The 26,200-nt window shown below is 30.7% G+C and overlaps 2 protein-coding genes and 1 non-coding gene across 4 annotated transcripts in view; all 3 read right to left on the bottom strand.

Annotated features, from left to right (window-relative positions):
• Positions 1 to 8,452: 8,452 nt before the first annotated feature.
• Positions 8,453 to 10,706, bottom strand: LOC7465258 (ubiquitin-60S ribosomal protein L40). Its single transcript, XM_002322782.4, has 5 exons — positions 10,525 to 10,706; positions 10,355 to 10,441; positions 10,155 to 10,257; positions 8,751 to 8,817; positions 8,453 to 8,655 (listed from the first exon to the last, which is right to left on the bottom strand). The coding sequence occupies exons 1-5, from the start codon at positions 10,625 to 10,627 to the stop codon at positions 8,629 to 8,631; spliced, it is 387 nt and encodes a 128-aa protein (XP_002322818.2). The 5' UTR covers positions 10,628 to 10,706; the 3' UTR covers positions 8,453 to 8,628.
• Positions 10,707 to 13,550: 2,844 nt separating this feature from the next.
• On the bottom strand, positions 13,551 to 22,899 carry LOC7467569 (uncharacterized). Of its 2 annotated transcripts, none has more exons than XM_024588130.2 (8): positions 22,694 to 22,899; positions 22,510 to 22,596; positions 22,307 to 22,409; positions 16,747 to 17,117; positions 16,429 to 16,667; positions 15,793 to 15,905; positions 14,153 to 14,293; positions 13,551 to 14,044 (listed from the first exon to the last, which is right to left on the bottom strand). In XM_024588130.2, exons 1-8 carry the CDS (start codon positions 22,794 to 22,796, stop codon positions 13,789 to 13,791), a joined length of 1,413 nt encoding a protein of 470 aa, XP_024443898.1. In that variant the 5' UTR covers positions 22,797 to 22,899; the 3' UTR covers positions 13,551 to 13,788. The 2 variants fall into 2 exon arrangements, with proteins under 2 accessions (XP_024443898.1, XP_006373840.2); XM_006373778.3 differs by having other exon boundaries at positions 16,747 to 17,078.
• The window catches only part of LOC18106193 (uncharacterized), a 32,671-nt gene continuing 20,021 nt past the window's right edge, over positions 13,551 to 26,200 (bottom strand). The window contains exon 5 of the transcript XR_008057602.1: positions 13,551 to 13,673. This is a non-coding gene — a transcript (uncharacterized LOC18106193). The remainder of the gene's footprint in view (positions 13,674 to 26,200) is intronic.

Genomic DNA, 26,200 nt, shown 5'->3' with positions numbered 1-26,200 from the left:
GAAGGGAGAGAGTCCACTTAATGAATAATAATAATAATAATAATAATAATAATAATAATAAGAAGAAGAAGAAGAAGAAGAAGAAGAAGAAGAAGAGCTAAGAAACACTAATCATTATTTTGAGTATGATAGTTATTTAAACAATGCGACGTTGGGACTAACTGCAAAAAATAACTCAATCCTACTTGTTCCTATGTAATTTTCACGTATATAAATAATATTCATTTTCATTTTTCTTTGCAATAAATCTTTTTATTTCTGATTAATATTTTCTTAGATATTTCTTGAAAAAATATATTTCTATGAAAAAAATATAATATCTTGTAGAAGTATTTACTGGTAATTTTTTAGACAACCTATACTTGCTCAACAATCCTTTCATATATTATATTAGATATTAAAAAACAGTTAGTTCAAGTCTCATTGAGAAAAATCACTAAATGGAAGAAATTTGAATAAATGGAAAGGAAAAAACAAAGAATGGGTTCATTTTCACTTTCAAAAAATGTTATAAATAGATTTATTTCATAAATTTTTCATTTAGATAGGAATCAAGAGAATTTAAATATTCATTTGTATAAATATCATCATCTCCATTTAGAAAGTCGTATGCTTTGGAAGAATCTTGTATATTTTAGGAGTTGATCTTGAGGAGAAGTTATAGACATCTTTTTATAATTTGTATCTACGGCACTTCACTTAATTTCCTTATATTATTGATTATTATACTTGGGCAACATTTCTGGTGCACTTATAGGATCCGAAATTCTTGAAGAATCTTTTCAAAAATTCACTCATCTCAATTCAAGGTAATCATTTTTAGTTTGATTTGGTTTTTATTAAAAAAAAAATAACAAAATTAAATTTTTTTATATAAAAAAAAAACCAAAACCGGTTCAAACCGACTGGTTTCGGTTTTGTTTTTTGGATAAAAACCGGTTCAAACCAGTTTGGCTTGGTTTTGGCTCGGTTTTTTCTGGTTTTTTTGGTTTCGATTTGGTTCGGTTCGGTTTTTTCGGTTTCAGACTTATAAAACTAAAACCGAACCGGTCGGTTTTTTCAAAATTTTAATCAATTTTTTTTCACGGTTCGGTTTTTTTTGTTATTTTTTTTTATTTTCTCGGTTTAATCAATTTTTTGGTTTTTTTGCTCCCCCTAATCTCAATAACAAAAAAAAAAAGGAAGATTTGAATGATTCTGTATTAAGAGTTAAATTAGCTAAAGGAATGTGACATTATAATTGGAAAGGACTCACGTGGTCTTAGACTTTACCATGAGTGCGATTTTAGAGAGTTTTGAAAGCAAAAACCTTTGGGTCAATATTGTTATTTGATAATTAGAATTGAAAATTATCCTTACATTGGATGTTTTATTACATGTTTTGATGTTTTTATGATTTCTAATTTATTAACCACATTTAGCTTCCATTCTCCAAACTTTTACAAATGAAAAATCTTCTTTTTTATTTTTTTTATTTTTTTTACTAGCTCTTACAAAAGAAAAAATTGATTATTGAGAACCCTTGCATGCTTATATCATTTTGTGTAATTGATTATTTAATAAATTGGTTAGCTATATTTTGAAATACAAGCAAAAAAAAAAAACATTGGCATATAAAATCATAGGTAGTCTTTCTAGACAATCCTTTTATTTTGCATACAACTTTGATAAAGCTAGTGTAAAGGCTAGGTTTTAGACTTTTAAATCTAACCTATATCTTTATTTAGTGATTAAAAATTATTTTTTGATCAATCTTTAATCCAAATGAGTAACTACCGAAAACAATGGATTTTTGTAATATTTAGTAGAGTTAATATTATATTTTTGTAATAATGGCCATCAAAGCTAAGACTCTTATCTATAGAATGGGATTTTAAAAGTATTATTTTATTTTATTTTATTTTATTTTATTTTATTTTATTGCATATCTCAACTTAAGACCATGGATTGGATATACATATCTTTTTTAGGTGAATAACTATGAGCTTTTTTTGGTTGATCAACTATCCGAAGAAGAAAAAACAAGTACACTAATTAGTAAAATTAATGAATTAGCAATTGGTGGGAACACAACAAATTGGAAGCAATAGTATATTAATATCCTTTAAACTACCAAAAAACTATACCATATGATCCTTATATCAAGCAAAAAAAAAAAAATCATGGGGAATTATACCATTAATCCATTGCTTATGCAATTTCAAATCCTCATTTTGGTCAATGGCCACGTAAGCTTTTATTTAATGGAGTACTCTTGGCCTGGCGAGTATCTCATATTGTGGTGTTTATTAGTGATGTTATAGCATATATTTACATACTAATGAAAATCATTATGTTGGAGCTTTTTATCTATTGTCGTATATATGCGGTGTCGCAGTGAAAATATCCACCCTCAAAATTTATCTAATATGGCAAATGTGGGGAGACAATGAATTCTTGTCTTTTATTAGTGGAAAAATAGAATGGGAGTCGCCACCTAGTATTTTGGTCACTAGAAACCTTAACTAGTCTCAGAGATCGGGTATGGGAACTGGTTGCGTAAAGGAAGGTATTAGCACCTCAAATATGTCATACCTAAGGTAAGCTGCATTGTATTGTTTGATAAAATTTAAAGTTTTGTTGTGTTTTCTAGTTGTTGGTCCGTCTATAGTTTAAGAAAAAGTTCTCTTCGGTAAAGAAATCTTTATCTTATTGGGTAAAACCTAACCGTTCTAACGTCAACAAATAATTTAATATCTGAAATATGTCTTATGTATAAGGTCATAATCCTAGATATTAAAAGAAAATAAAATAATTTTTTTGAAATTTTTGAAATATTGGCCAGTTCTCGTGACTTTAATAAACTGGTTATTAAAGCCAAAATGCATGCTAATATATATTTTTGAAATTTTCTTTGTTATATGAAAATATGAAAATACAATATGATTTTTTTAGAGACTTTGTCATATGCATAAAAACAAAACATTTTATTTTTTTTATTTTTTTATTTTTTTATTTTTACGAAATCCAGGTATTTTAATACTGGATTTGTATCTTCACAGTATAAAAATATAAACCAATATTTCAAAATGCAATAAAATATTTGCGGAAAATCACATATTTTTTAAAAGAACTTTTTTATGGGCTGGGCCCAACCCGGCCCATGCGGCTGGGCTGGACCCAGCTGGTTTTTATCCGCAAGCGTGCGTGAACAATTCACGCACGCCTGCTAGCAAGCTGCTACAGTCACGGTGTAATTAATTTCTAAGTGCACAGTGTTTTGTGCATTATCTTGCAAAGCTGGAGTTACCTGGAAGCAAGACTCAAGCAGCAGCATGTTTTGGACCTATATTTTCCCCTTTTCGTTTGCTTTTCCTCCAGTTCCTCTGGTTCGTCATCTTCTTTTGTTTTTCCTTGCTACTGGTATTCGTGTTTTTTCCAGTTTCTCTGAGCTTGATCACGGATACTGCAGTTTTGAAAAAGGTTAACAGTCCCTCTCCTTTGCAGTTGCAGACGAAGAAACGGTGTGAAGGGCTGTTCCAACACTGCTTCCTCTCCTTGGTTTTGTATTCTCTCCTTCCTTTCTTCACTCTGCCTCCCTGTTTTTTATTTCTGCCTCTCTGTTTCTCCCCCCCTTCTCCTATGTTTTCTTCCTCACGCTTTCCCTCTCTGTCTCGTCTTTTTAATTCCTCCCTTCTTCTCCTTTTCGTTGTGCAGTGCTGGTGTGTTTGTGATGGATAATGGCAGTGGCTGCTAGACGAAGTAGTTGATGAGCTGACGATGGCGTTGGCAGTGCTGGTGCGGCTCTCTCCCCTCCTTTTTTTCTCCCCACTGTCACCTCTCCTCTCTCTTTTCTCCCTTTGTTCTCTTTTTTCCTTCTGTCGTTCTCTCCTCCCCCTTTTTCTGCTTGGTCCCTCCTCTGGCTTTTATAGCCAGAGGATGCATGCGTTATGGCAGGCATATGGTAACGGCCGGCGTGCATTATGGTGGTGAGGAAATCAGCCGCGAGACATGCCCTTGATTGCAGCTCCACCGCTCCCCTTTTTACAGCAGAAACCGTTGCTTGAAGACAGTGAGCAGTGTGCAGTAATTCATAATGCAACGGCGCCGTTTCAATCTCAAAATGATATTTCTGATTTGGTGCTTGGATGTTTTTACTATTTTGTAATCAAGCCCCCCTGGAAAGGTTGTAATTGGATCCTTTGATTTTAGCGCCTTTTCCGGTTTGGTCCTTGGTTTCGGATTGTTTCAATTAAGTCCCTAATTGGCCATCAAACTTCAATAACTATGCAATTAAGCCCCTGATTTGGACCCCAAAACTTTAATTTCATCCAATAAAAGCCTAAATTGATTTTAAAATCTATTTTTCTTGCAATCAAACTCTCCATAAATTCAATTAAACCTTAAATAAAATTTAATTGAGTCCATAAACATCTGATTTTAGACTTTTTTTCTCAACTTGAATTTTCTTTGTCAACAGAACTCTTATAATGTCAAATTTTAATTTTTGTATTTCTGAACCTCCTCAACCAATTTCTAGTCATTTTATGGGATTTCCAGCATCCTTTTCTCACTCCTATTTTTTTGATTCCTTCCGAATATATTTTTTGATATGTATTTTTTTGTATTTTATTTATTTTTTGTGGGGAACCCAAAAATGAGTAACAACATCTATTATTTCTTTTAGTCTTATCCCTATTTTTTATTGAATGCTTTTGTTTAGTTTGACTATTTGGTTATATTTTATCTACTTATTTCTATTTTACCTTTCTAGAACTAATTCTCCAAGGAATTTCATTACAAACATTCCAAAAGATTCTTTCTAATCTAGGGTTCTTCAAATAATATAATATCTCATATTGGATAAATCTTTAAACCTACCCCTCCTTTTATTAAAACTATAGAATATTCTTGTGAATGATGGTCAATATCGAGTACATAAGTATTTAGGATAGACTATCCTAATAATCATTAATAAAGACTTTTATAAAATACTTTATTTTTCACAAAAAAATATAGTTGCTCGAGAAAAACTTATGGATAGAAATAATATATTATAAATAGAAATAATATAGATAGTATTGTCTATAATGATAGAGAAATAAAAAGCTTTCTACAACCTTTTTTTTATTCATTTATCTTTGATGGGAGGCTTTCTTGATGCAATAAAGCATTTATCTCATTGTCATTGAAGTCACAAAAACTTATATAAAGTGATTCTTTATAATGACAAGCTCCAATTAAATGATAGGAATTGCAAAAAAAATTTATTTCATACATATATTCTTATTAGCATCAATTTTGTCATTTTGAAGAAATTAACCCATGTCTTTTCAACCTATTAGTTCTATTGAAGTAAGCAGAAAGATTAAGAAATAGAATCATCTTATTATGATATGATTATACTACATCAATTCATTATGCATGGGTGATGAAATTGTTTTCAATTTCAAGAACTTTTCGCAAATATGAAGTGAATGGATAGAAACTTTAAATGAAAAAAAAAACTATAAGTAAGATAACAAAAAATCTTATAGATGTTCAATTCTAGATCATAATATACACTAGTTACCTTTACCATTTTGTATAATTTAAGAAAAATAAAAAGAGATGGTTATTTTAATGTTCATCACCTTTCAAAATATTATTCATTGCAATAGTATTTTTTTTATCATAGGTTTTTTCTGTTTTTTTTTTCATCTATTTTTTTCTAATTTTATCGTTCAATATTTGGTTTATTGAAAATTGAACTTCATGATTTATTGTAGTTTCTATCAGAGTCTTATGACCCGTGTCATGGGTTTGATGGGTAAACCTGACTTGAGTTTTTTTTTTTAATTTTTAAATGGTATTTTTTTTCAATTTCATCATTCAACATTGAGATAATTCAAAATTAAACTTTATGATTTGTTTTGATTTGTTTTCTATAAAGTTATCTTAATCTCATAACTTGGGTCACGAGTTTTATGGGTTAACTCAAATAGACTCAAGTTGTGTTTTATTGTTATGATTGGGTTTTTTTTTCTTTCTAATTTCATCATTCAACAATAGATTTAATAAAAATTGTTTAATGGAAATTGAGATATATAATTTAGGTTAATGGAAATTGAGATGTATAATTTATTTCAATTTGTGTGTCCTTTCTTATGATTGAGTTTTCTTTTAATTTCATCATTTAACAATAGATTTAATGAAAATTGAAATATATAATTTAGTTTAATGGAAATTGAGATAATATAATATAGCTAAAACATATGAGGAAAGCATTGTAGCTTTCCTCACATGTTATTGTGAATTGCTACAATGTTTTCCTCTTTTTTTTTTTCTTTTTTTTGTTTTTTTTTTTTATTTTTTTTAAAATTATTTTTGTTGATTTTATTTTTTTAATATTGAGCTCGTTAAGAATTTAACTTTGTAATTTGTTTTTTAAAACATTATGAATTGCTACAATGTTTCTCCACATAGTTTTTTTTTATTTATTTTTTTCAAAATTGTTTGTCGATTTTATTTTTTTAATAGTGATCTGGTTGAGCATTACAGCTGTAATTTTTTTCACAAAACACTATGGATTGCTACGGTGTTTCCTCACATGGTTTTTTTTGTTTTTTATGAATTTTTTCAAAATTAAATTTGTCGATTTTATTTTTTAATATTGAGCTGGTTGAGAATTTAACTTTGTAATTTTTTTCCTTAAAACATTGTGGATTGCTATAGTGTTTCCCCACATGGTTTTTTTTTTATATATAATTTTTTCCAAAATTATCTGTCAATTTTATTTTTTAATATTGAGCTGGTTGAGAATTACAATTATAATATGTGGGGAAAACACTATAGCTTTCCTCACAAATTACTGTGGATTGCTACATTGTTTTCCCCACATGGTTTTTTGTTATTTTTTTATGTTTTTTTTCTAAAATTATATTTGTCGATTTTATTTTTTTAATATTAAGCTGGTTGAGAATTACAATTATAAGTAATACAAGACTAAATCATGTGGGAAAAGCACTGTAGCTTCCTCACAAAACATTATGGATTGTTATAGTGTTTCCCCACATGGTTTTTTTCTCTTTTTTTGTGTTTTCTTTGTTGTTATGATTTTTTTAAAATTATCTTTGTCAGTTTTATTTTTTTAATATTAAGTTGGTTAAAATTGAACTTTGTAATTTTTTTTCTTTAAAACACTGTGAATTGCTACAAGGTTTCTTCATATAGTTTTTTTTTCTGTTATGATTTTTTCCAAAATTGTCTTTGTTAATTTTATTTTTTTAATATTGAATTGGTTGAGAATTACAATTACAATAAAACTAAATCATGTGGGGAAAGCACTATAGCTTCCCTCACAAAACACTGTAGATTGCTACAGTGTCTTCCCACATGGTTTTTTTTTCTTATGATTTTTTTTAAATTATCTGTCGATTTTATTTTTTTAATATTGAGTTGGTTGAGAATTACAATTACAATAGAGTTAAATCATGTGGGGAAAGCATTATAGTTTTCCTCACAAAATATTGTGGATTGCTACAGTGTTTCCCTACATGATTTTTAAAAAAAATTATATTTGTCGATTTTACTGGAAAAAGCATTATAACTTTCCTCACAAAACACTGAAGATTGTGAATTGACTCCATTACACCTTCAGTTTCTATTACTTATCTAGCGCTGGTTCACAATTATAACATTATCAAGCACATTTGTTTTATAAGCCCGCTGCAACATGAGAGCATGCCATCTATTATAATTCATTTTAATTGTGTTTGGTTAAATATTGTCTCAGATCTTCTTTTTTTAATGTTTTTTTTAATTTAATTGTTTAATTTTATCCTTCAATAATAATAGATAAATTAAAAATTATCTCATAACCCGAATAATAAATTTTACAAATCAACTAAAATCAATTTTTTAAAAATAATTTTTTTTAATTTCATTTTATTTTTTTAATTTTATCATTGAATATATTATTATTTTAACATTAAAAAAATCATGAATTTTTCAAATTAAACTAATTATCTAAGACTTGCCAAATCATCTAAATATAATTATAACCTTCATACAATTCAAATTTTTTTTCTAGAAAAACATTAACTCCATAATATTTTTTAAAGATAGAAAAATTTAAAATTTAATTTAGCCCTGTGCAGTAATCTAGTATATTATTATATTTGTATAGATTTTGTAGAGGGACGCATTTTCTTTGCTTGTCCACTAGTTAGTAGTTCCAGCTTCTTCATGTTGGGTAAGGCAGCTCGCAAGGCTCGTAGTCTCGAGGTTCTATTCTAATCTCATCTATGCATCATTTTTTTTACACTCAATAGAAGTTTAAGATCTATAGCATACACTAAATATGCAGTTAAAAATAAAAGTCCTTGGAAATGGTTTGCTTACTAACATGTGTTTAGAGAGAGAAGGGAAAATCACATAAAAAATTATCACAATCACACAAGATAAAACACGGCATACGGTTAAGACGAGGGAAAAATCAGAAAACATAATATATTGTAAATATCAAAATAAAGACAGCAAAATCTTAATAATATTCATGTAGATTAATCACAGGTTGTCTTAGTAAATCCAGATTCCACAACAATGACAAAAACAAGTCCAAAATCTCACACTCGAATTCATCCCAGGCACAAATGCAGTGATGATCCTTTACTTGATCTTCTTCTTGGGCCTCAACTGCAGGAAGTAGAAACACAGGGTTTCCAGAACATGAGAATGTACATAGTGGAAAATAAAACAAAAACACAAGGCCAAATTCAACATAAAAAAACCTGATTGCTATGACCGCACTTCTTCTTCCTACAGTTGACAGCCCTGGGATGCAGACGAGCGTAGCACCTGGTAAAAAAACAGATCAATTAGCATGCACACCACCGCTGGCAAGGCGCAACTAATACAGCTAATTTAACATTAATCTGTTCTGAGAACAAATTGAGCAGATAGACAAACAATTCCATATAATACCCCATATAAGAACAGAAAAGAGAGGCAACAATAGCAGGCAAAGAAAATTTCATCCAAATTCAAAATGCATTTCAGTTGCAGCGCTCAGTTTGGAATTTCAAAACACAACAGACAAGTGACAGCTCTCTAAAGGCATTTCGTGTTTACCAATATGATAAAATTCAAACATACGAGTTCAGAACTATACTTTTTCATCTCATCATGATAGCTGATGTGATGACAGAGAGGTTTTGAAAATGAAGCAAAAAATGAAATTGAAGACCAAAGAATTAGAGGAAGAAAATTGAAGGTTAGATAACTGTCCATGACAGTACACAGGTCAATCCCCCTCCCTTGTGCACCGGTATATGATACAATATACATGTACATATATAAAATTATGAGCCACCCAAGGAAATCAACTGCGGGTAAATGACCCGGTTGATCAGGAATATAAAATGGAAAAGGAAATAAATATCAGGACTAGGATGCTATCTATTAAACCTGACACAGTAAAAGAGAGTTCAACTAAGTCCCTCTAATGACACCAAAAAGAGTAATGATTATGATTAATGGAACATAATATAAAACAAGCAATCTGCTTTCCAAACAAGTCGTGGCGTGACTATGAAAAAAAGTTCAGAATAAAAAATATAAATATGTTCTCCAGAAACAAATATATGATATGAGATCCATTTTCACAGTATCATAACAACACATTTACTAGAGAAGTGAAAAGAAATTGCATTATCCCATGAAAACAAAAACATTTATATAAAAGAAAAAACAAAATATTTAATCTACACAGAAGAACAAAATGTACCAACCATGAAAATCAACTGGCCGCATATCAATACCAGCTGATAAAGTTGAAGAATGGAAATCAATATCGGGAACTTATATAACCTCTAAAGCACTCTTAACAGCAGTAGAGGCTAAGTTAAGTCCCATAGAAATAACAATACCTCAAAACAAGCAAGACACACAAACACACATATTTTTAAATCCCAAACATTCAAACATCACAAGCACATCTTTGGCATACTGAATTCATATTTTGCAATCAAACTGTGATTAAAAGCTAAACTAAATATTTAAAGGGCTCTTATCTCTTTCATTGCTTATATTTTAAGATTAAAGAAAATTATGATGCAAAAGCAGTCAGATAACACTTTGCAAAAGAAGCATAAAGCAACACATTAAACTTAATGGAAAAAAATCAAACAGCGTACTTGCGGCAAATCATCTTCTCTTGATTGTATTTGCGCGCCAAGGCCATCAAAGAAGGCTCGATAATTCCTCCTCTAAGCCTCAACACTAAATGAAGTGTTGATTCTGAATGAAAACACAAACCAAAATAAATTAATAATCATTTCATGAAAAAGCCAACTTCACAAATACTAACAATCAATTCAAAAAAAGAGAAAACAACCTTTTTGAATATTGTAATCAGCCAAAGTTCTGCCGTCTTCCAGCTGCTTTCCAGCAAAAATCAACCTTTGCTGGTCCGGTGGAATCCCTTTTCCAATAAAAAAAAAAACTCACATTTTTACATTTACAGTTTTGAAAGAGTCGGAGATTATAAGGGGGGGCAAGATGTACCTTCCTTGTCTTGAATTTTGGCCTTGACATTATCGATGGTATCACTGCTCTCAACCTCGAGGGTAATGGTCTTGCCAGTTAGGGTTTTCACAAAGATCTGCATCTTTACTTGCTCTCTATCTTCCACTCTTGAAAATGAGAACGGCTGTGTTGTTGGGTGTCATTAGGACTTTATAGCATGCTCAGCTAGGGTTTTCGTTTGGGGAGACTGACGGCTAGAAGACTTCAGCATGGTTATGGGCCACATGGGCCTTTTCACACTGATTCGGTTTCTAGCAAGTCCAATGTAGAGGTCTCAAATTCGAAAGCCCAACACGAACTCGTGTTAGTTGCCTCTACTTGTAGCCGCGGTTGGCAAGGGTATTCATGAATTGAGCCTTTATTTTATTTATATTCTATCCATTCAAATATTATATATATATATTAAAGATGGTTTTAGGACAAAACAACTAAATAATGCAGGATTGGTTTAACTTATAAATAGTGAACTAGATTAATATATTTTTACTTATTTTATAACATTTTTATTTTGTAGTTTAATTAGTTATGGCATGTTTTTAAATAGTTAAAGATCACATGATCAAGCTATGATGGGAACAATATTATATTTTATAAAATAGATGATATGTTGTTTATGTATTTTTTATTTTAAAAAAAAAAAAAAAGAGGAGGTCGTTCACATCTTATTCCAACCTTCTAAAAAGAAAAAAAATTATCCAGAAGCATGGGCCTGTTTGAGGTCAATGTCCTTGGTTTTTTAGTAATAGGTGCAATTATGCTGGATTACTCAAACTCATACATCTAATCTTCTTTTTAGTTTGTACTTTAAGTTTTTTTTATATCTTTTAGTTTTTTTTATAAAAAAATCATTATTTAATATTGAATTTTTATAAAATTTTATCATTTAGTATTAGATTGATTAAAAATTGATTTTTATATTTTTTTTTATCATATAATAAAATATAAAAAATTAATTCGACCCAATAGAATCCATTACAGATTTAACAAGTTAACTAAGGTTAATCTGGCATGTTTTTTTTTTTTAAAAAAAAACATGCTTAATTAATAAGGTCATATCAGAACAACCCCTCACACAATTTAATTAAAAATTTGAGCTAAGTAAAGAGTTGAGTCAGGAATTCTCAAATTTAAATTGATATATCAAGTTTAATTACAATGCTAAAAAAAAATTACAATCTAAATATTATAGTCTAAAAAAAAACAAAACGTTTTCCGAAAGCTGAAAATCTAATAAATAAATAAAATGAATCTTCTATTATAACATATTACTCCTATTGTGGCACCTTCTCCTTCCTCGACCACATGAAGGAAAAAACAATTATTTCAGAATTTATTATAACAATACAGTGGAGGAAAAAACAAAAAAAAAACACAGTAATTAACTCAAATAAAAAAAAATGATAAAGATTTAATTAGTATAAGACCTCGTTGTTGTGGCCACCCTTCTTCTTCAGACAGTTGTTTGTCCTAGGAGACAGATGAGCATTAAACATTACATTAAAAAAAAAAAACACTGAAGGGTGTGGGAAAAACCTGTTCACCCACATCCAATTTCAATGTGGATTACCACGGTGCTAAAAGAACAACTTCTTGGCTGCTGGGCAATAAATACAATAAATTTAGTTATTTATTTAATATTCACACAAAAAGGCTAAAGGATTAATGGATTTTGCTTAATGGATGGTGGGGGTGATAAACTAATAGGCATTAAATGCATTGTCAAGAAAAAATAAACTAAAGGATTAATGGACTGTTGAGGGGGCACTCTTTTCCTTTTTTTTTTTTTTTTTTTTTTATATCCAGATCAATTTACACGTATCTCGAATAATTCCTCAAAACCCTGAAATTAACGATCAATCTTCAGTGATTATGAGATTTGTGGTACTGATAACTTCTAAAAATCAAATTTAAGATCTGACCAATTAAGATATGAATATTTTGACATTTTTTTTTTTTAGAGAGAGGATAAGAGAACATGGAGAGAAGGGGAAGAGCTTTTGCAAATCCTAAAAGGAAAAGGTGGAGAAAAAAAAACAGATTGATCAACGATTTTCAATAAGAAGGAACACAGGGAGGGGAGACGACCAGCCTCAAGAAGGGTAGGAAGAAATAAATACATTGCTAAAAAAAACCCATATTTTTTTGTTGAGAAAAAATAAATTAATAAAAAAATAGAATGATTATATAAGTCTATAAAAAATAAATTATAACAAATAAAAAAAACTTAATTTTCAACAAACCTAATAATAAATCTTTTAAAGATGAAACTGAAAAAAATCAATTAAAAAAAATCAAAAAAATAAATCAAGTTAATTTAATAAACTCATGATCCAAATCATGAGACCAGGATAACAATTGAAATCAAATTAAAACAAATTATGAAATTTAAATCTCAATTAACTTAATGTTAAAAGATGCAATTGAAAAAAAAATCAATTAAAAAGAGCAGGAAAAAAACTCAAGTCAACTAAAGTTAACCCGCTAAACTCATAACCGGAGTCATGAGATGAGAATAACCTCATATAAAATAGACTGAGACAAATCACGAAATCTAATTCTCAATCAATTAAAAAAACTCGAATCAACCAATCAAGTTAATATATTAAATATGTAGTCCAGAACATGAAAAGATAAAATTGAAACTAAAAAAAATAGAGAAAAAAATAAAAAAAATAGTATTCTAAAAAATAGTATTGTGTGAGATAAGGTATAGTAAAACCCCCCCTTCTCCTTTAAATTTTTTTTTTTTTGGTTAATTGTTATAGTCACACTTATTTCTATAGTCAGCAGCCAAACAAGTATATGTTATCACACCAACGGAAGGAAAATAGAGGTATCACAATTTAAATATGTCACATAGATACAAGCATTCACAGATGCAAACACCACCCAAGAAAATCATCTAAGAAAATCATCTACAAGTATATGAAGAGTATTGTTAACTAACAGACATTAAATAGTCTTTAAAAAAATAAAAATAAAAATTCAAAAATTGAAAGCAAATATTACAGGTAATTTGCCTTCCGTTATGGTTGTTTTTTATTAGGCACTTAACCATTCCCAAACATTTACTTGCAAAGAAAAGATCAATTATTCATATTGTTCAAGCATGACTAGAAAAAATCAACCTCTTGCATCACAGTGGGAAAAAACAGTACTATCCAAATGATCTGGAATACTGGTAATTTGATCATACTTTTATAGCAAATCTGACTTACAAATCACAACCTAAAATCCATACGATTATGTCGAAAGGGAAGCCATCCTGGGAGTCACAATCTCAAGAAGTCCCTTTGGATTGTCCACATGAACCCAGTGCCCTGAATTTGGAAGAACATGAAGCGAGAACTTCCCCTCAGATTCATCCCCGGTCCGGCTAGAAAGGCTTTCAAGTCGCTGAATTAAATCTGGATCCCAGCGGTCACTCTTCTCTGCAACCACTAGCCCTATCTCCATTTCTTTTGGTGGATGTTCCAGCAAAGACCAATATGAAGTCTCCCTACAAAATTTTTATATTCACTATTTAGACCGTCAATGTCATTATTTATATTCCACAAAGGAAGGCATTTAAATTTGATTGATTCGATAAAAAAAAATAAAGGTTGACCTGTAAGAGTTGAACATCTGGATAGCACCTTTGAGATCAAAGGCCCAACTCTCTTGCTCTCCAGATTTCTTGAGGTTGCTTCCAATCCATTCTGATAATGATTTTGAGAAACCAAGTTGAATCATGTGGTTCACAAGCCAGCTGAAACCATAATCATCCCGGGGGAGGGGGGGTTAATTTGATACCGTGAAAAAACTGGGAGCCACAGAGACACTGAACCTAAAGCATAATATACTCTTGTATCTGCTTGCTCATCCTTCATGAATGATATAAATTGATTTACTCTCCCAGATGATGTTTTCTAATAGAAATTCCATTCCAAGAAATACCACAACTTGTGCATTTTATCCACGATTCATAAAAGATAAGGAGATTTTGGGCTTAGCTGAAAGCTTCAAGCAATACTTGATCATGCAATTTCATGCTAAATGTCCAACATTACATTGTCTAGGCTAAAGAGTGGAGAAGGGAATTAAATAAGCAGAAACAAAGATTATGCCTGGTCTTGATTCAATGTGACAGATGTGGAATGGAGCCTAATTAAATAAAAGAAAAGAAAAGATAAGGATGGCAATGGATACTCACGGATTGGATTTCTAACATATTCAAACTTATATACAAAACAAATAGCCCAACTCTATCCATTACCCATTATATAAGAAATTTTAATATCCATACTCAATTCATCAAGCTTCAGGCAATTGTTACCTGATTCTTATTTAGTAATCCATATATAATAAAAGAGTATTATATATATAAAATTCCAATGTATATATTTCGGTTTGGGTTTGGATCAGATTTTGGGTTGAGTTTAACAATATTCATACCCTAACTATTAGCCATTGAGTAAAGAAATTTAGATATTCATACTCAATCTGAAACAATAACTATCCAAAAAAACCCACTCACTCGGGTTAGTGAGTATCCATCATATTTGAGTTAGATTGTCATCCCTAGAAGAAAGTATTAAATAAGAGAAAGTTCTCTCATCTTGTAGGAAGAATATCATCACATAATTATCTATGATTGTTTATGTTGTAGCAAGACCATTTCATTAACATGGAGGGAACTGGCTAGTAATATTAAAAGGATTCCTCTTTAGATAATAGCTATTGTAACTGGAATTTTTGTGATTGGTTTAATAGATATTTTCTTATATGGCAAACTTTGTATTTAAACATCTGTTCAATTGTTTGATGTCGTGAGTCCTGCACTTCTACAGGAGTTCATATTCATATCAGAGATGAGGGCCCTTTATTAACAGATTCCATATGAATTTGAGCTCCAGAAAGTAGAGTAATTCCAGGCTTTAAATAATGGTCTATATCACATTAGTGAATACATGAGTGCAGCATGAGCACCTATTGATCTGCTCCAATTCCAGGGTTCTGCCTATGAAGAAGATTAAGAACTTTAATTTCCACCAGAACTATAACAATTATCATATATGAGAACTAATCCTCATTTGGAAATTGGATTACAAAATGGTAATCTAGTTCCAAAAACAAACAACTATGCCGATGCCTGCATCTATATTTCCTAAATAAGGTGATACTTGGCCCACAAAATGCAGTAATCATGCAAGTAAAACCAAAAACAAAAATAAAATGTCAGATCAATAACATGATAGAAACATTTACCTTCGTGATGGGATTGGTGAGGGTAAACTATGCAAGGTCCTCAAAACTTTTTCAACTTCTCCATCACTATATTCAGGACTTACTTCTACAGGCACAGAATCCAGTACCCACAGCTGTTCTGCACAAGGAATTAAACATTAAAGAACAGAAATGACCTCATGCCCAAACACAACAAGAATTTATCAAACAAACCCAGAAAGATTTATATACTTAATTGACCGGTATAAGACACGGAACACACATTCATCAGTAATGACAGATGAAAATAACTACAAGAGCAGAAGTGAAATGCCATCATTCAAAATCACTTCACATGATCAACTTAAACAGCAGATACGATAGCTAAAACAAACAAACAGTGAAACTATATAATTCATCTCATTATTCAACATACACACACTTCACCTAACAACCCATGAAAACATCAGATCCCTTCAAGGATCAACATTGATTCAAGTTTCATTCCGTTATATAGTTTACAGTGCAGCCAATTATTGAGAAATACATGCAAGAAAAAAAAATCCGTCAATTCATTTCACAAGAATGACAAAACGCCCACTTCAATTTCCACTATAGAAAGAAGACCACACCAGTTTGTTAAAAGATAGTAATGAATCTTCCAATGAAAAAGAATACCTGTTTAGGAAAAGAAACAGAATGACCATAATCACCACGAGTGCAGCTCTCAGCAAATTGCAAAGCAACTTTGCCTCCCATAGAATGACCAATAACAACATCGGGCCATTCCCAACCTTTCTCTTTCACCAAATTAGCCACATCCATAGCCGCATTAAACATATTATGAGGTGGGTCTAATCCCTCTATATCAACAGATTTGCCATGGTTCCTCATATCCACAAGCACCATCCTCCACTCTATAGTAAATAACCAAATCAAAATCAAGAATCCAAAATATAGAAAAAGAACAAAGAAAGTAAGAGAGCGATAGTGTACCAGAAAGAGAGGAAGCGAGATTGCGAGAGAAAGAACGCCAGTTGCGACCAGAACCTAAGAGCCCGTGGAGAATGAAAGCTGTAGGCGCGTCAGGTTTGTTGGGTGAAGATTGGATTTCTTCGAAAGCTAGGGTTTGGAGAGTGCGGGTATTTTTGTAATGAAAAGGTGGAGTTCGAGAGTTGATGAATCGAGTTATGAGGTTTAGACACTGTTTAGTCTTAAGAGTAGCCATCTTACTAGAGTTTGAGGTGAGGTCCGCCATTTTCTTGGAGAGATAATTTTCTCCTCTCTTTCCAAGACTCTCTGTCAGTGGGGGATGGTGGTTTCTCCTCCTTGAACAACGCAGAGAATGATAAACGATGTCGTATCCTCTTAAAATTATTGGATACGCAATAGAAACCGTTTAGTACAGTAGTTGTTTTTTTTGTCAAACTACTTAGAAAGAATAGTTTTGTTAGTCATATAGGTTTTTTTTTTTTTTTACACTGGGGTCACATGTAGTTTTGTTCAAACCTTACTTTTATATAAACTAAAATAATATTTTTTATTTATTTTACATGTATAGTTTAAATTAAACATTTTTTTAAAAAATTACAACTAAAAATGTTATTTTTACCTATTTTTTAAAAAAAATTACCTATTTTTTTTAAAATTACAACCACAAAAACTATTATAATATTAAACACATACTAAGTTAAGACTCCATTTATTCGAACAAAAACATTTAAAAATGTCTAATTCATTTGGATATAAAGGTGAAGATGGTATTTTTCAAGACACTAGACTTAATGGTGTAAAATAAATTAACAATTAAGTAGGAATTATGCACCAATTTCAGATTTTATAAATTAAGGTTCTTGAAGGAAAATTTGGGGGAAATGTAGAAATTGTTAGAATGAGGTTAGTTAAGCTAACAGAAGATGTTCTAAACATGAAAAACACATAAGATTGTTAAACAAAAATCATTGACTCAAAAGCTTGAGTGGCCGGCCATGTGAGGATGGAATGGGGAAGGAAAGGAATTCTAAAATTTAAGTTGATGAACACTTATAGTATGTATAGAATGTGGACAAGGAGTTAATGAGGTAAGAAAAATCAGCTAGAAAGAAAAAGGAAATCCTTAGTCCCTTTAGACTAAGCTCGGCCAAGAGCCAAATGGAGGGAAAGAAGAAGAATTCTGGTGTGTTATATATTTTCATGCATGAACCAGTTATAGTAGAAAACTCACTTAGGAATCGCCGACGAATCCTGGACAGATTCGTCACTCCCGTTCTAGAGGATATTCGAGTCTCAGGACGACACAATTTAGGAAACATCTCTCATAGAAATTGTAGCTTGAGATGTTATCTTTCTAATGAATCCAACCTCGCTCAATTTAGAGCTCTAAAGCTCCGAATATAGGTAAATATATGAAGGAAGGTTGAACTGTTGTCCCTGCTAGCAGATTCAGTGAGAAATGATAAAATGGGAAATGTTATCCGTGATAAGGGAAAAAATCGGTTTCCTTCCTATTAAAATTTTTCTAACATCGAATCTTGACATCGGAAGGGGGTAAACCACATTTGAAAATGAAATTGATGATGTGCATAATGATCTAAAACAATGAAACGTGAAGAGTAAATGTTGTTGTTGTTGCCTTGCCGTTTGCAAAATGAAAATTGGATACGAATTCAAGAGTAACCATCGGGGGGGTACAACAACAAAGGAGCGCAAATCGAGCATCAGTGGCAAGTAGGTGTTTCACACCTATACTCTCCTTAGTTAAGAGTGAAACTAGTATTCTATTTTATTTTAGAATTTAACACTTGCGAATAAAGTTAAAGAAATGAAAGATTTGATGAAACGAACATGGATTGAAATTTGATTTTAGTTGTGCACTTATGGACTTCGATTTCAAATAATGAACTATAATGATGAATCTAAAACAACCACCTCTGGACTTGATTAGTCGATCCCAAATATGGGTGGCTAATAATGTTAGCAAGTTTTGCTAACATCAGCATGATCTTGATGGAAATATAATGAATGTTGAACTTGATTGACTATTCGGGTTAAGAGTAGTTAATGATACCGACAGACAATGTCGATATCGGCAAACCCAGGATAATTTGATTAGCTTCCCAAAAAGGAAGCTAATGATGTCAAAAGATCTTAGCATCAGCATTACCGGAGAAATCTCCAAGGTAAGGCAGGAAAGAATTGATTTATTATTTCGGGTTGGAAATAGTTAATGGCAGCAACCAGTAAGTTGGTGCTGACATTACTAAGGATTTGATTAGTAAGTCCTGGTAAAGGCAATTAATGACACTAATAGAAATTATTAATGTCGGTAGTAACCTTCCTAAATTTGGGATAGGGTAGTAAGATGGATGTACCCGGTGAAGAATAATGGATAATAATCGTAAAAAGAAAAATCATAAGTGAGTTACGGAATGATAGGCTCTAGATGTAATAAAGGAAAATTTTAGGTGTGGGTTTCCAGGAAAACTATGATTGTGTACCATCGAGTAGTCAATTATATATGTATATACATGTATTTGTGACTCTCCCTCATCTCTTCTGTATTTTTACTTTTAATATAATTATTTTCATATTTTGATATTGCAAGTCCGTCACATTCAAGCCAAGCCAGGAGTAGCGTCCTAGGTTTCTAATTCTTTTTGTATGAATTAGGAAATTCATGTTTCTAATTCCTTTTGTATAAATTAGGAAATTAGTGTTTCTAGTTCCTTTTGTATGAATTAGAAATTAAAAAAAAATGTCAATGCATGCTGCCCTAGGTAATTATATGACTAGAATTGTATTAGTATCTCTTTATATTAATCATAGAGATTTCAAGATTCTTAATATTTTATGCTTATTAATATATTAATGTTGTTTATCCATGTTTGACTACCATTTTGTATGCGCTTGTAAATGAGAAGAAAAAATGAATATGTGAGCTATCATGCTTGTGACTAGTAATGATAGTGGTTACGATGCAGTATGAATATGTTATGATTGCGGAATGAGCATAAAATGAGTACAAGATAAATTTTCGATAACTTGAGATTTTCCCAGTATAGGGAAGACTTTGTTGAAATTTCGGTAGAAATTTTGATAAATCTTAAATATGTCGGCGAAAACAAAAGGAAAAAAAATACCAAATCATTACTAGTCACCATTTCATATGCTGGAAAAAATAACAAAACTCACTTTTTTTAATGCAATAATTGGCTTTTGATCCAGCACGCAGGGCCTAATGACAATCTAAAAGGGTTTTGTTAGCCGCATTATAAACAAAAAGCAAAAGAAATAATTAATAAGGATGTTGTCACGTGGATTGGTAGAAAAATGTGTTTTTTTTACTAGTGATAGGATAAAAACATTTATTGTGATTTGAATAAATAGATTATAAATATAAAAAAATCCAATCTTTTCATCCTCGTTCCATTATTTTTATTATTAAAATAAAAAAGGATTTTCATATAAAAATACAGTAATTGCTTAGTTTTTCATTATATATTAGAATTAAAGTCATTATGGATTAAAACAGTGAAATGATCATTCTATAATTTAAAGAAAAATCTTTAAACCCTCTATTAGTAGTGGAACAATCTTTACTTTATTGTCTAAAAGTCATTTTTGAATTGTACAAGGACAATGAGGTCTTTTCATATTTTATAAGTATAGTAAAATGACTTAATCATTCTTAAAAGATATATTTTTTTTAAACTTGGCTTTAGGAGCTTTTTTGTATTTTCACTTTTTAAAGAACAATAAAATGATCCATTTACTCTTAAAAAAAAAAAAGAATTGGCGTTTAGGGGTTTTTGTGTCTTTTCATCATGTTTTTTTTTGTAATAAACAAGTTGATTGAGAAGCACTCTAGTAATGAAATAAATAAAAATATTATTTTTTTTAAAGGTGGTTGACACGATGAGGTCCACCCCTGTAATTTCTCAACCAACTCTTCAATTATTTTCATTCAAATCTTATCCTTATTATTTTGAGTACTATTGATTTTATTTAAAATAGTTTATAAAATTGAATTTATTTTTCAATTTCATCCTCCTTTAATTTTTTTATCTATCATATTTGGTTCTCATTATCTTGATTGTTATTTCTTGATTTTCTAACCTTATCTTGATTTATTTTATTTCTCAATTTCATCCATCATTACTTTATTTCATTTAATTTTTATAACGGATTTGATTCAATCCCTCATTACTTTATTTCATTTAATTTATACCAAATTTGATCTTCATTCTTTTTATTTTTTTTTTATCATTTTCTTGATTTTTTTTATTTTTTAATTTCATCCCTCGTTGTCTTATTTAATATATTTTTTATACCAAATTTGATCCTTATTATTTTAATTGCTATCTATTTTATTTTTTAAATCTAGATGACTGGAAATTGTGCTTTGTAATTTTTTCGGGTTTGCATTCCATGGGGTAACCCGGTCTTATGACCCGGGTCATAAATTTTGAAGATTAACCTGATTTGACTTCAGTCCTTCTTTAGGTTTTTTTAATAAAAAAATGATTTTTTTTCATTTTCATCATTTAAAAAAATCGAGCGAGGTTGGATTCATTAGAAAAATAACATCTCAAGCTACAATTTCTATAAGAGATGCTTCCTAAATTGGGTCGTACTAAGACCCGAATATCCCTTAGAACGGGAGTGTTGAATTTGTCTAGGATTCGTCGGTATATGATACAATATACATGTACATATATAAAATTATGAGCCACCCAAGGAAATCAACTGCGGGTAAATGACCCGGTTGATCAGGAATATAAAATGGAAAAGGAAATAAATATCAGGACTAGGATGCTATCTATTAAACCTGACACAGTAAAAGAGAGTTCAACTAAGTCCCTCTAATGACACCAAAAAGAGTAATGATTATGATTAATGAAACATAATATAAAACGAGCAATCTGCTTTCCAAACAAGTCGTGGCGTGACTATGAAAAAAAGTTCAGAATAAAAAATATAAATATGTTCTCCAGAAACAAATATATGATATGAGATCCATTTTCACAGTATCATAACAACACATTTACTAGAGAAGTGAAAAGAAATTGCATTATCCCATGAAAACAAAAACATTTATATAAAAGAAAAAACAAAATATTTAATCTACACAGAAGAACAAAATGTACCAACCATGAAAATCAACTGGCCGCATATCAATTACCAGCTGATAAAGTTGAAGAATGGAAATCAATATCGGGAACTTATATAACCTCTAAAGCACTCTTAACAGCAGTAGAGGCTAAGTTAAGTCCCAGAGAAATAACAATACCTCAAAACAAGCAAGACACACAAACACACATATTTTTATATCCCAAACATTCAAACATCACAAGCACATCTTTGGCATACTGAATTCATATTTTGCAATCATACTGTGATTAGAAGCTAAACTAAATATTTAAAGGGCTCTTATCTCTTTCATTGCTTATATTTTAAGATTAAATAAAATTATGATGCAAAAGCAGTCAGATAACACTTTGCAAAAGAAGCATAAAGCAAGACATTAAACTTAATGGAAAAAAATCAAACAGCGTACTTGCGGCAAATCATCTTCTCTTGATTGTATTTGCGCGCCAAAGCCATCAAAGAACGCTCGATAATTCCTCCTCTAAGCCTCAACACTAAATGAAGTGTTGATTCTGAATGAAACACAAACCAAAATAAATTAATAATCATTTCATGAGAAAGCCAACTTCACAAATCAAACTAACAATCAATTCAAAAAAAAGAGAAAGCAACCTTTTTGAATATTGTAATCAGCCAAAGTTCTGCCATCTTCCAGCTGCTTTCCAGCAAAAATCAACCTTTGCTGGTCCGGTGGAATCCCTTTTCCAATAATAAAAAAAAAAAAAACTTACATTTATACAATTACAGTTTCGAAAGAGTCGAAGATTATAGGAGGGGATGGGAGGGCAAGATGTACCTTCCTTGTCTTGAATTTTGGCCTTGACATTATCGATGGTATCACTGCTCTCAACCTCGAGGGTAATGGTCTTGCCAGTTAGGGTTTTCACAAAGATCTGCATCTTTACTTGCTCTCTATCTTCCACTCTTGAAAATGAGAACGGCTGTGTTGTTGGGTGTCATTAGGACTTCATAGCATGCTCAGCTAGGGTTTTCGTTTGGGGAGACTGACGGCGAGAAGACTTCAACATGGTTATGGGCCACATGGGCCTTTTCACACTGATTCGGTTTCTAGCAAGTCCAATGTAGAGGTCTCAAATTCGAAAGCCCAACACGAACTCGTGTTAGTTGCCTCTACTTGTAGCCGCGGTTGGCAAGGGTATTCATGAATTGAGCCTTTATTATATTTATATTCTATCCATTCAAATATTATATATATATTAAAGATGGTTTTAGGAAAAAACAACTAAATAATGTAAGATAAGGATAAAAAACCAAGAAATAACAATCAAGATAATGAGAACCAAATATGATAGATAAAAAAATTAAAGGAGGATGGAATTGAAAAATAAATTTAATTTTATAAACTATTTTAAATAAAATCAATAGTACTCAAAATAATAAGGATAAGATTTGAATGAAAAAAATTGAAGAATTGTTTGAGAAATTACAGGGGTGGACATGAAAATCGACGGGGAGAGAGAAAGATGAAGAAAAAAGATCATCGACATTAATTTTATGGTTCGTTGACTACACGCGTTGTTCTGGAATGGAGAGGTCACTAAGTAATTCGAATGTTGGCCTAGAATCAACTATTTGGGCTTTGGACTAGCCCTTACATGTTGTCTAAATGACTTGACCTCACTGTGTCAACCACCTTTTTTAAAAAATAATATTTATATTTATTTCATTACTAGAGTGCTTCTCAATCAACTTGTTTATTACAAAAAAAAAAACATGATGAAAAGACACAAAAACCCCTGAACGCCAATTCCTTTTTTTAAAGAGTAAATGGATCATTTTATTGTTCTTTAAAAAGTGAAAATACAAAAAAGCTCCTAAAGCCAAGTTTAAAAAAAATATATCTTTTAAGAATGATTAAGTCATTTTACTATACTGATAAAATATGAAAAGACCTCCCTATCCTTGTACAATTCAAAAATGACTTTTAGACAATAAAGTAAAGATTGTTCTACTACTAATAGAAGGTTTAATGATTTTTCTTTAAATTATAGAATGATCATTTCACTGTTTTAATCCATAATGACTTTAATTTTAATATATAATGAAAAACTAAGCATTTATAGGTTTTTAATGAGCATTACTGTATTTTTATTTTCATTTATAGGTTTTTAATCAGCATTACTGTATTTTTATATGAAAATCCTTTTTTATTTTAATAATAAAAATAGTGGAACGAGGATGAAAAGATTGGATTTTTTTATATTTATAATCTATTTATTCAAATCACAATAAATGTTTTTATCCTATCACTAGTAAAAAAAACACATTTTTCTACCAATCCACGTGACAACATCCTTATTAATTATTTCTTTTGCTTTTTGTTTATAATGCGGCTAACAAAACCCTTTTAGATTGTCATTAGGCCCTGGGTGCTGGATCAAAAGCCAATTATTGCATTAAAAAAAGTGAGTTTTGTTATTTTTTTCCAGCATATGAAATGGTGACTAGTAATGATTTGGTATTTTTTTTTCCATTTGTTTTCGCCGACATATTTAAGGTTTATCAAAATTTCTACCGAAATTTCAACAAAGTCTTCCCTATACTGGGAAAATCTCAAGTTATCGAAAATTTATCTTGTACACATTTTATGCTCATTCCGCAATCATAACATATTCATCCTGCATCGTAACCACTATCATTACTAGTCACAAGCATGATAGCTCACATATTCATTTTTTCTTCTCATTTACAAGCGCATACAAAATGGTAGTCAAACATGGATAAACAACATTAATATTACAAGCATAAAATAGTAAAAATCTTGAAATCTCTATGATTAATATAAAGAGATACTAATACAATTCTAGTCATATAATTACCTAGGGCAAAATACATTGACATTTTTTTAATTTCTAATTCATACAAAAGGAACTAGAAACACTAATTTCCTAACTCATACAAAAGGAATTAGAAACATGAATTCTCTAATTTATATAAAAGGAACTAGAAACACTAATTTCCTAATTTATACAAAAGGAATTAGAAACATGAATTTCCTAATTCATACAAAAAGAATTAGAAACCTAGGACACTACTCCTGGCTTGAATGTGACGGACTTGCAATATCAAAATATGAAAATAATTATATTAAAAGTAAAAATACAGCAGAGATGAGGGAGAATCACAAATACATGTATATACATATATAATTGACTACTCGATGGTACACAATCATAGTTTTCCTGGAAACCCACACCTAAAATTTTCCTTTACTACATCTAGAGCCTATCATTCCGTAACTCACTTATGATTTTTCTTTTTACGATTATTATCCATTATTCTTCACCGGGTACATCCATTTTACTACCCTATCCTAAATTTAGGAAAGTTACTACCGACACTAATAATTTCTATTAGTGTCATTAGTTGCCTTTACCAAGACCGACTAATCAAATCTTTAGTAATGTCAGCTCCAACTTACCGGTTTGTGCCATTAACTATTTCCAACCCGAAATAGTAAATCAATTCTTTCCTGCCTCACCTTGGAGATTTTTCCGGTAATACTGATGCTAAGATCTTTTGACATCATTAGCTTCCTTTTTGGGAAGCTAATCAAATTATCCTGGGTTTGCCGATATTGACATTGTCTGTCGGTATCATTAACTACTCTTAACCCGAATAGTTATTCAAGTTCAACATTCATTATATTTCCATCAAGATCATGTCGCCCATATTTGGGATCGACTAATCAAGTCCAGAGGTGGTTGTTTTGGATTCATCATTAAAGTTCATTATTCGAAATCGAAGTCCATGCTCGTTTCATCATATCTTTCCTTTCTTTAACTTTATTCGCAAGTGTTAAATTCTAAAATAAAATAAAATACTAGTTTCACTCTTAACTAAGGAGAGTATAGGTGTGAAACATATACTTGCCACCGATGCTCGATTTGCGCTCCCTTGTTGTTGTTGTTGTACTCCCCCCGTTGTTCCTCTTGAATTCACAAGTAAATCACATTAATTCATGTCCAATTTTCATTTTGCAAACGGCAAGGCAACAACAACAACATTTACTCTTTACATTTCATTGTTTTAGATCATTATGCACATCATCAATTTCATTTTCAAATGTGGTTTACCCCCTTTCGGTGTCAAGATTCGATGTTACAAAAATTTTAGTGGGAAGGAAATCGGTTTTTGCCCCTATCACGGATAACATTCCCCATTTTATCAATTCTCACCGAATCTGCCAGCAAGGACGACAATTCACCCTTCCTTCATAAATTTACCTATATCTAGAGCTTTAGAGCTCCAAATCAAGCGAGGTTGGATTCATTAGAAAGAT

The sequence above is a fragment of the Populus trichocarpa genome, chromosome 16, assembly GCF_000002775.5.
Source record: "Populus trichocarpa isolate Nisqually-1 chromosome 16, P.trichocarpa_v4.1, whole genome shotgun sequence".
In the NCBI taxonomy this organism is placed as follows: domain Eukaryota; kingdom Viridiplantae; phylum Streptophyta; class Magnoliopsida; order Malpighiales; family Salicaceae; genus Populus; species Populus trichocarpa.
The sequence above is the reverse complement of the archived record's forward strand: the minus strand, read 5'-3'. Positions and strand labels throughout refer to the sequence as shown.